General features: G+C 45.4%; 1 protein-coding gene across 1 annotated transcript; it reads left to right on the top strand.

Moving 5' to 3' along the window:
* Window positions 1–1,626: 1,626 nt before the first annotated feature.
* On the top strand, window positions 1,627–2,562 carry LOC308336458 (chemerin-like receptor 1; the record flags this gene model as incomplete). Its single annotated transcript, XM_080793823.1, has 1 exon — window positions 1,627–2,562. The coding sequence occupies one exon, from the start codon at window positions 1,627–1,629 to the stop codon at window positions 2,560–2,562; it is 936 nt and encodes a 311-aa protein (XP_080649949.1).
* Between the last annotated feature and the right edge of the window lie 9,244 nt (window positions 2,563–11,806).

The raw sequence follows: 11,806 nt of genomic DNA, 5'->3' as shown, positions 1-11,806 counted from the left end.
TATAGGTGTATTCAAAGACCATTTTAACACATTCTGATGTTGCACTTAAGTAAAAGTGCATCAATACTGCAATGTATAGCTGTATACTCCGTTACAAGTAGAAGTCCCGTATTCTAAATGTACTCATGCAAAAAAAAAGAAAAATAAAGCAAGGTGGATGCCGACTGTTTGTTTCAACAAAATATGGACCGATATTCATTCACCGAAGTCAGAGGTAATACTAATAACATATACTCTATACCAGCTTGTCAAAACAACGCCATTTACTGCATTTTATATAGAAATAAAATTATTATTATTATCACTGCGCAAAAAAGCATGGAATGAGGATGTGCATATTACAGGAAACTCCCGTCAAACTTTTTCAACAAACTCCGGTAAAGTCCCGAATTGCATAGGGTTTGGGATAATGTCAGTATAGGTCCGAGGTTGGAACAATGACATGTCACCATTAAATTGATCTCTTCTGGATATGTAGAAGTAAAGGATATAATTAATTCTCTCTCTCTCCCTCTCTCTCATTTCATTGGAATTGGAGTTCAGTGCATGTGTGCACATAATGCTATAGTAAGGTTGTGTGCGTGTGCCGTGTGTGTGTGTGTGTGTGTGTGTGTGTGTGTGTGTGTGTGTGTGCTGCGTGCGTGCGTGCATGTGTGCTCACCGCATAACTCAAAAACACAAAAAGTGCCCATAGTCTGTTGCTATCTGTGACAGTTTTAAATGTTTGGAATTAGTCAGAACAAGTCTGACAAGTTTGGTGGACACTGAACAGGGACCTATAAAGTTGCCTCCTCTCTGTTCAAGGTCCACACTCTATACCAAGCCTCTTCTCTGGCTGACGTCTCTTCAACACTTTGAAACAGGTAACTATATGCTTTTATGTTATTGTTATTATGACGATGTGCTGATTGATAAAACCTGATTCCTCTACATAATTACTTACTAAATCGAGAGTTCTCAGACTTTTTTGGTGCCAAGGCAAGGACCCCCAAAAATGATGATTTCTTTTCAATTTCTATACAAAAATGTTCCAAGAATAGCAGACGTACAAGCACGCAGAGTGGCACTAGGTGACGTGCATGTGAGCTTGTATGGTTGCTTCTCGCAAGAACCACACACACACACACACACACACACACACACACACACAATGGTGTAAATTTGCAATATATATTTTTTACTTCTTGAATCCAAATATTGTACGGAACTTTTACTAAATTACTACACTACAAAAGGTTACTACAAAAGTTACACTCAAAGTTACTACTTTGATTGGTATTATACCCACTTCACTTCCATGGGTAAGAGATCCAGTAGAACTGGTTGATTTGGTTGAGCTCTGTAAATGCCAGACGTACTTGCTCACGCGACGCATTGTGAGCTTGTAGAGGGGCTGGAGCACGAATAATAATACAAAAATAATAATTTCATTGATATGTTCAAAACAGATTTACTGTTTCTATGCCTAATGTAAATAATATTAAAAAGTCTTTCATTGTTCCACTGGCATAACTTTGATTGATTGATTTATTAACAGTTTGTCAATGTAACAGTACAAATATCCTTGTTCCAAAACAAAGCATGTACCTTATATTAATAGTTTTGTTACTTTTAGGTTTCAGGACGATGGAGAATATGACCACACCTGCTGTTCATCACGATGCTGACTGGGAGAGATACTTTAAATCCGTCGACACCATGTCCGCGGTCATCTACAGCCTGGTGTGTGTGCTCGGCGTCTTGGGGAACGGTATGGTCATCTGGGCGCTGGGCTTCAGGATGAGGAAAACCGTCGGAAATGTTTTGTACCTCAACCTCGCTGTGGCCGACTTCCTGGGTACAGTCTTCCTGCCCCTGAACATCACACAGAGAGCTCTGGACAACTGGTGGCCTTTTGGCTGGGTCATGTGCAAATGGGACAGTATGGTTTTCTATTTTAGAATGTATGCCAGTATCTACATTATGGTGCTGATGAGTGTGTACAGACTCATGTACAGACATGTGCGGTGGCGGCGCATGGACAGAAACCTCAGAAACGCATCCTTGGTCAGTCTGGGTGTTTGGGTGATGGCTTTGGCTCTCAGCATCCCTCACGTAATCTCTAGGGAGTTGGACTTTGGATACTGCGGGGACTATCCTGAACCCTCCCTGGTCGTCACTAACCTCGTCGTGGGATTGGTGTTTCCTTTCATCGTCATCGTCTCCTGCTCTTCTGTCCTGATGTACAGGCATGGCCTGTCCAAGATCCTAGTAGCTGTCACTGCCGCGTATTTCCTGTGCTGGGCCCCGTTTCACATCATACGACTGATTGCTGTTGTGGTGACACCCAGTAAGACACGGGATGCCGTGCTGGAGTTCGGGGTCCCCGTATCCCACGCCCTGGCGCTTCTCAACAGCTGCCTGAACCCGCTGCTGTACGTGTTCTCGGGTGGGCGTCTGAGGCGGTGCGGTGAGTCCGTCCTAAAGGTTCTGGAGAAAGCCTTCGCTGAAGATCAGCCGAACAACACTCCCACAGAGATACAGCCTAAGGACGTACTCCTCGTTACCCTGGAAAGTATTTAGCCGATCTGCCATTTCTGCCACACGGATACACGTTTTTGGGGGACGTAATCGGCCCTTTTTAAACCACCTCCCTGCAGAGTGGCAAACTGTGTGTACGTCTCTTTCCTGAGCCGGTGATGTCATAGTCCCCTCGCCCCCTCCAAACTAATTTGTTTATGAAGTGTTAATGGTTTATTTCACCATAACCACTTACATAAGTATCACAGCTATTTTATATTTGCACATAATGTATATAAATGCATCATGCCGCCCCTCGTTGTGAGCTTTAAGATCTGCAGACTATGAATCTCATGCTTATGTAATGTATACTTTGTAGCCTATACTACTGGCAGAACTTACTCACAGTGAAAGGTCATACTAGCATTTAAATGACTCAATGGCTCTGGTCTCAGACCCCGCGGTGGATATTTTGACATTCCGTTTGTTTTGTTTTTTGGAATGTTGCCACTACTGCTGGAACAGCCATAAACTAAACGGGTTAATCTCGATGTAAGCTGCGGCCAGCTTACATCGCCCCTTTTGGTGTTGTAAACATTATGTTGTGATTTAGCTATTGGAAAATAGCAGATCTACAAGCTCGTAGCGCGCCACCGAGTGGCACGCTACCCCGACAGCAGAGACATGTACTTCCTTGCTGACCACCACTGGTCTGCACGTGCCTCACTGCATCCATCGTTACGTGTGTGTATGTGTGTGTGTGTGTGTGCTCGTGTTATGCATGTTGGGCACGTGCGTTGGGGGGGGGGGGGGCGTTGACCCTGACAGGGATGACGTTAATGAGCCGGGGGGTGTGTGTGTTGTGTGTGTGTGTGTGTGTGTGTGTGTGTGTGGGGGGGGGGGGTGGCGAGCGGAGCATCAATGAAATCGATAGGTGAATTAACACATCTGACATGTACGGCCTGTTTACTTTCTGACATGCTCCTCCGGCGCGCAATTAAGCGGGGCGAGGCACGCGCGTGTCGGATGTGATTATGGCGGCGCGCACGGAGGCTCCTGCAGTCGCGGCGCCTGAATAGCATGCAAGGCCCTCCTCTTATCCTCCTGAATGCATGCAAGGCCCTCCTCTTATCCTCCTGAATGCATGCAAGGCCCTCCTCTTATCCTCCTGAATGCATGCAAGGCCCTCCTCTTATCCTCCTGAATGCATGCAAGGCCCTCCCCTTATCCTCCTGAATGCATGCATGGCCCTCCTCTTATCCTCCTGAATGCATGCATGGTCCTCCTCTTATCCTCCTGAATGCATGCATGGTCCTCCTCTTATCCTCCTGAATGCATGCATGGTCCTCCTCTTATCCTCCTGAATGCATGCATGGTCCTCCTCTTATCCTCCTGAATGCATGCATGGTCCTCCTCTTATCCTCCTGAATGCATGCAAGGCCCTCCTCTTATCCTCCTGAATGCATGCAAGGCCCTCCTCTTATCCTCCTGAATGCATGCATGGCCCTCCTCTTATCCTCCTGAATGCATGCAAGGCCCTCCTCTTATCCTCCTGAATGCATGCATGGCCCTCCTCCTATCCTCCTGAATGCATGCATGGTCCTCCTCTTATCCTCCTGAATAGCATGCATGGCCCTCCTCTTATCCTCCTGAATGCATGCAAGGCCCTCCTCTTATCCTCCTGAATGCATGCATGGCCCTCCTCTTATCCTCCTGAATGCATGCAAGGTCCTCCTCTTATCCTCCTGAATGCATGCATGGTCCTCCTCTTATCCTCCTGAATGCATGCATGGTCCTCCTCTTATCCTCCTGAATGCATGCAAGGCCCTCCACTTATCCTCCTGAATAGCATGCATGGCCCTCCTCCTATCCTCCTGAATGTTATGTGTTGTTCTGGTGGTACACAGAGGAGTCGCCCCAAAAAAAGACAAAAGTGGAATGAAATGTTTATATTACTACTAAGCATAGTTCTTCTGACCAAGCACTTGGTTGAAATATAGGCTATTTAGACGTGCTGAAATGGGCATGACTGCAGCTCACCTATAGCCGCTAATAGAAGATTTGAGAACGGATTAAATCGATTAGAAATACAGTAGCATCAGTTGTGCCGATTAGTTGATTAGATGTCAGAGCAGCAGCGTTATTGGCTGAGGATTGCATGGAACAAATTGGACGTTGTATAACGCTGTATTACGGTCGGTGGTATACATGAGAGCCAACTATTTTCTGAGGTGGTACTTCAGTATTAAGAAGTTGGGAACGAATGGTTTATACGCTCCAGAGGGTGGAAGAAAGGGGCTGGATATGCTGCTGCTAGTGCTACTTGTTCTTGAACAGCATGAGGAGTACCAGTCCTTTCCCTGGTAGGACGTGTCGCGTGGAGGGAACACGTTATTCCAACCAGTTCCTTTTTCTCCTCCATCAGGCTGGCCAGAGGGAGGCAGTTTAGAGACCAGGATGTTTTTTTTTGTCAGGGTACGTACCCTAGGTCGTGGACATGGGGAGAAGATGCAAACTCCACACAGAAAGGCCCTTTCGCCAGCGCCCACAGCGTCCCCAGCGGGAATCGAACCCAGGGCTAGACATAGTTTTGGTATAGAGGGGCGGGTAGCGCATGGAACAAGCACTGTATATAGTATTGGTTCACCGATCTGAGCCCCCCCTCCCCTCCACACCCTGGTATAGAAAATAGCGGAGAAAACTGCCACCACATTTCGAGCGACGCCCCCCTTCTGTACTGTAGTTAACTCACACTCATATAGACCATGCAGGGGGAAATGCATTCCCCCAGGCTTTCATTTTGTGAGCCAATGCGAACGCAAACAAAAGCCTGCAGCGTGTACCGAGGCTACACACGTCGCCTAATAAGGACTCCAGGCCTACATGTGTTGGCCCTGGCCGGCATATATATATATATATATATAGACGACTACGTTAATTTAGCCTCAGGCGATTATACCCACTCGCATGCAAGCACCGCATGCAGCTGGCTCTCTCTCCCCTGTCTGTGCATTGTCTAATCCGATATACCTGTAGCGTATTAGGTATTTTGGGATTTCATACATGCATTGCGAATCTGTTTAAGCATTAAACATCATTAAGCCCCTGCAGCCGAATTAAACGCCTGCATGTCTCGCTCACTTTGGCAGGTGAGCCGTTTCGGAATAAAAGTTCACGAAGCTTTTCCTCAGAGGAATCCGCGGCCGTGTGAAGAGTCGACAGCCTGGCACGGCACGAGTAATTGGCTTTGGAGTGGAGTGGAGTGGAGGGCTGGCTTCCAACGTACGCGTGTGTGTGTGTGTGTGTGTGTGTGTGTGTGTGGGGGGGGGGGTAGACGTGCGCAGGTGGCTCGACACCTTGTCCTTGTCACAGTAGCGCGGTGCGGGGGGGGGGGGGGGGGGCAGCGGGGACGTGTTTGAGAGGTTGCTGGAGAGCTCCCGGAGAGAGAGCACATATGGAGCAGGAGCTGGAAAACGTCTGGCAAACCCCAGAAACCCCCCCCCCCCCCAAAAAAAAACAAAAAAACATGCAGTCCCATTCTAATCTCTGCTCCTTGTATACTAATGCCTCCTTAGCATCTCCCCCCCACCACCTCCCTCCCACCCCCTCTCTCTCTCTTTCTCTCTCTCTCTCTCAGTGTCATCTGGCATTTGTTTTTTTGTTTTTTTTGGGGGGGGGGGTGGAGGGGGGATGATGATGACGACGACATCCATCCCATCCCCGAGACGCCGTTCGCCTTTTTGCCACTGCATGAGCAAATATTTGCCTTAAAAAATATATATAAAACAGCACTATCAAACATCCGAATCTGGGATTACATCCTCCGCTCCGCCGCGCCGTTTCAATATTTGAGGCGTTTTCCAAGGAGTGTCCGCGGGCATCCTGAAATGAAAGGTTAAGTTGGCCAAATAGCCTCCCTGTCCGCTCCCCCGCGTACAGGTGAGACCCGTGGCAGCTAAATGGGAAAGGTCCTGGACACCGTTTAACCCAGAAGGCTATAAATCATGGTCCCGCGTGCGTGCGTGTGCATGAGTATATGTGCTTGCATGCACGTTTAAAGACAGAGAGGGGACATCTGTGATCTAATCTTCTCTGATATCTTTGCTATGTTGAGATATTTTTAAGAATAACAAATACATTGTTCATCAATACATCTGAAAATCAATCTGAAAATGACGAGGTCGCGTGCACGCATCCACTTGGGTGACGGCAGACTGCCGGGCGAGCGCTGGCGCTTTGGTACGGGTCAACATATGGAATGAATTCCATATGGCCATATATGGAGTGCGTCATGAGTGTACAGGGTTCGATGAGGTCAGATCAACATATGTGCAGATGTAGGCGATGATCCAGTCCATGTATGGTTATCCAGGGTTTCATGGTGTCAGTGTCGTGATATATGGCCATATTGTAGCGGCTTCCCAAATAAAGGATTCGGTCAAAGAGAAACCCTACAAAGGTCACTGTTATAAAACACAGCAACCTACCTGTTAACTCAGGGTATATATATAATAAATCTATATAAAATCAGTATATTCAATAAACATATAGGACATCTTTTGTGTACAGTATATGGGGCTGAAGTGGTTCATGTTATGTTTTGAAATAATAATCAAAATCTACAAAGTTAACTATAGTAACTGAAGTGGACAAATAATTGTAGTGGAGCAAAAGTACAATATTTGCCTCTGAAATGTAGTGGAGTATAGAAGTAAAAGCACTGCATATTTTCAAATGATATACTCAAGTAAAGTATAAATTCCTCAAAAGTGCACCTCAGTGGAGTAACTATAAGTAAATGTATACACGCCGCTATACAAACGCACTCGGTCTGCTCCACCCCTTTCACACAAAGAAGAATCAATATTTATAATTTTACAAGATCAGGATAAATCCACCGCCGAGCTGCCTTTATTAAAAACAATAAAGACATCACACAGACAGGGATTTGCCGAGAGCACTGCTGGATTAAGATCTCTCTCCCTCTCCCTCTCCCCCTCCCTCTCCCTCTATCTCTCTCTCTCTCTCTCTCTCTCTCTCCACACACTACACTCGCAATTCATTTTCAATAGGAGTCAATGGGTTTCACAGAGCAGCTCTGCTCCATGGGGGGAGGGGGGGGGGGGGGCAGAACACAGCCATGGAGAAGAGCTTCTCTGCCCCCCCCCCCCCCCCCCTTCTCTCCCCCAGGAAGAGAGAGAGCGATTTTGTTTCAATAGTGTGTCAGGGGCCTCTCTCTCTCTCTCTCTCTCTCTCTCTCTCTCTCTCTCTCTGCTGCTTTAAATAGGGGTCGTTGACATGAAATAGTTTTTTACAACGTGATGGGTTAAAAACTACTAATGCTAACGATTCACTCCTCACAACAACAGCCCTTCTTCCTCCTCCCCAATTAACCCGGACATGAAAAACGGAGGCTCGTATACAATGGCTGGCAAGGCTTAGCATGTGCTTTATGCGCCCCATGTCGTTTTATAGGCCGGAGACAAAGAGTAACAAAAGAAAAAAAAAAAAGAAGAGAAACTTATCAGACATTAAATTGAAATCTCACCCCGACGGAACGTGTGAATGAAGGTTCCGTGGATTGCCCGCTCCTCAAAAGTCACGGCCACTCCGGCGGGAAGATGTATTCAGCACCTCAGAATTGAAACGACCGTCTAAAAGTAAGACTTATTACCGCAGAGTAAATTGCCGAACGGGAGGCGAAATAATGGTGGTTAATGTCTTTTTCACGGCAGTGAAATGGGCAGATGGATTCCATCAGTGGCTCCTCTAAAAAAAAAAAAAAGCCGTGGTTTGGAGATTTAATACATTTTAAGGGGTTGGACATTTCCAACAGCGGAGTTATAGTCACAATGTTGAACCGAGACAAGGAGTCAGGATTATGTAGCCTACTCGTAATACCACGGTGTTGGCCCTTTAAACCATTTAGTCCTGACGTCGAACTAAACAAAAAAAACGTTCGCTCTGAAAGAATATATATTCAAAGATCTGTGCCGCATTTTCACGATTTTTCTAAAATAGCAGATCTACAAGCTCATCACTCGGTGGCGCGCTATGGGCTTGTAGATCTGCTGTTTTTCAATAGCTATATAACGTATAACATAATGCTTAGCCAAAACACCAAAAGAGGTCCCCGCCCAGAAGGCTCCAGACCTCCCGAAAACAAACTGGTCAGGCTATACTACTTGGCCTCACTCCCCGAACCCACCTCACCCCTGCCCACTTTGACAGGCTGGAATGGCTTAGAGTTGTAATGGGAAAATGACGTTTCAGTCTATGTAAGATAACTGCTGACAGAGGTAGTAAATTCGTAATAGATAGCTGTATCAACATGTACTTGCTTTAATGTTTATTCATTTGTCATTCTATAAATATCCTGTGGCATGTAATTAATATTTGATTATTCATTTACAAAAACAAAAGAAAACTGTGGACTGTAATGGGAATTTTAGAATGCTAACTATACAGTGCCAGATATATGCATTACTGTGTATATATCTTCCTCCCATCAAGTGTCCTTGCTCACCAAATGTGCTCAGTCTGATTCATGCAGCTGTCAATCTAACAGCTGACTTGACTCCTCCACGCTGTCAGCAAAGGTACAGTTATTTTAATGTGTCGCCCTTATCTTTAAAAGAGATCCTCATTATGACCAGTTAGTATAGCATCTCTGTTAGAACAAGACAATAAGGACTGTCTGAGAATGGGGTTGAGGAGGCTTGCGCCCGGAGGGGCTGCTGGAACAGGCAAGCAGGCCTGTTCCTCACTCTCACCATGTTGTTTCTCTGCAGAATCTTCTCAATACATTCTCAATACTTCACCCTGAAGAACTTTCTCATTTCTCACAGCATCTTGCAACGGGGCTGGTCCACAAGATTCGATACACCACCAAGATACCCTGCATGTACCTGTCTAGATACTTCCTTAATGTACACACAAGTCCACACCACACAACACCAGAGAGAGTTCAACAAACCATGTGCAACCCAGATTGGGCACAAACAAGGGACTAAATTAATTTTGCTCCTACGCCACCAAAATGTGGAACGCCCTACCAACAGTCATTAAGACATGTGAATCCGCTCTCACAGGGCACCTATACGGACGGCTGCAATTTGAAACTGGCCCCCGTAAAATCTGAATCCCCCACCCACCCCTTTTTCTCCCCTCACTGTAGGTTATATTTTCCTTTTTTACCTCCTTTATGATGATTTCCTGTTTTTGGCTATAATAGAAGTGTATATTTGTATACGAATTGAAAAATGGTGGACCCTATTGTAAACAATAGTGTAATGCTTTATGGTGTCGTCCACAGTTAAATGTTTTTGTATTGAGTTGTGCTTGAAATGTACTGTAATTAAACTGTTAATAAATACTTAATTAAATTAAATTAATTTCAAAATACTCCATTACTGTAGTAATAGCGCAAACATATTTGCATCAATGACCCCTCATGCAGTCACTTCTGATGAATCAATCATTGCTATTGAATGTTCGATTGGATAAAAGTGGTCTTCTGGCCTGAAAATGCATGTTCTGTTCACTGAAGTGCTATACAGAGACTAAAAGAGCCATCACTCATAATAACAAAACAATATCACTTATTGCACATATACCAACAAAAAAAACCATGCCACTTCAAGTCTATAACAATGTAAAGATGCGCGTACTGTACACGCAGTGGGTTTGACACGCTGGCATCGCACAGTCTGGTCTCATTATAATCGCTGCCCAAGCTGCAGAGTTCCGGGCTAACAGCAACATAACCCACTGAGACCTGACACTGTCTTCTATGAATCATGTCGGTTTCCTTAAAAAAAAAAAAAAAAAACGATGTTTCTATACGTCAGTTGGTTCTCAAACTATATGTCATGTCAAGGACCTGCACAAAAAATATACGTATTTGGCCAACCGAAGAACCCCATCTGAAAATATGTTGTTCCAGGGACCCCCCCCTCCCCCCTTCTGAAAATATGTTGTTCCAGGGAACCCGGTGCACGGTTAAGGGCTATATACAGTTACACTATAGATATACGTTCCAGATCTTAATGGGCTAATGACTGCCCCGACCGTCTCCATGGAGACGTGCGGACATCACATGGACACACATGTCAGCGGCCCAGGGGCCAATTTGAGGCCATTTCGGCGCACGCATGGACTCAGAACATGCGCGCACGTGCCACCGCACATTGTCACCGTTGTATATTAACCCATTTAGGACTGAGACCGCAGAGTCTACAAAAATATGTATTCTAAAATCATGTTTCTATGTCAGTGGTGCTCAAACTATTTCATGTCAACGACCCCTAAAATCATTATGCAATCGGCCGCCGACCCCCCATCTCAAAATGTGTTGTTCCAGGGATGCCCCAGAAGAAAATATTTGAGTAAAAAAAAAAGTTTTTTTGTGTACATATACCCTATAGGGCAGTGGTTCCCAAAGTGGAGTCCTTAAGGGAGTTTCAGGGGGTCCCCAGCTGTCATGATAGTTTAGAACCAAATGGACCCCTTATGGGTCTGTAACTCAATTAACACAGATTTTACAATATGAATGGTGGGTCTCAGAGATAGAAATGCCATTAAATAGGGGGACCGTAGCCTAATTCAGGTCATAAAACAGGTAAACAAACATTAGCGAACAATACGCAGGTGTGCCCAAATATCGCTTGCTACAGCCCCTGGAGTGAGGAGTCACGCACTACGACGTCATGAGTCATGACGCAAAAAAAAGCCCAGACTCTTGGAGAGTAATGTGAGTTCATGATAAGAAAAGTCTGATGTCTCAAGAACCCATCTTGCAATAAGCGTATAATGTCAGCTAATGCTCGTTTACATAACCCTAGTTATGTTATATAACCTTTAGTTATGTCTGATGTCTCAAGAACCCACATTGCAATAAGCGTATATTGTCAGCTAATGCTTGTTTACATAACCCTGGTTATGTTATAACCTTTAGTGAAATAGCTTCATCCGGCCCTTTTTTGAGGCGGCCATCTCGGTCTCATCAGGCTTTATTTCTCTCGTTGACCTGAGATCAGATTCATACGAGGTTTCCACTGGACACACACTGGTCTGATTAAGATGTGTTTTTTTTTGCACATCACATAACCGAGCCGTGACATTCTTTGGTCCCTCATGCGCTGCATCTCAAGGAGAGAAAAAAAAAAAAACATGTCCATGAACTAATCAATTTGTTCCTCTTCCCTTGAAAAGCCGTCTTCCGGGCGGGGGGGGGGGGGGGGGTTGTTTCTGCGCTCAGCCATGACAACCGTGGCATTCTTGACAAAAGGAGAGAGAGAGATGTCAC

Source organism: Protomyctophum bolini, assembly GCF_963924005.1.
Source record: "Protomyctophum bolini genome assembly, chromosome: 21".
In the NCBI taxonomy this organism is placed as follows: Eukaryota; Metazoa; Chordata; class Actinopteri; order Myctophiformes; family Myctophidae; genus Protomyctophum; species Protomyctophum bolini.
The sequence above is the reverse complement of the archived record's forward strand: the minus strand, read 5'-3'. Positions and strand labels throughout refer to the sequence as shown.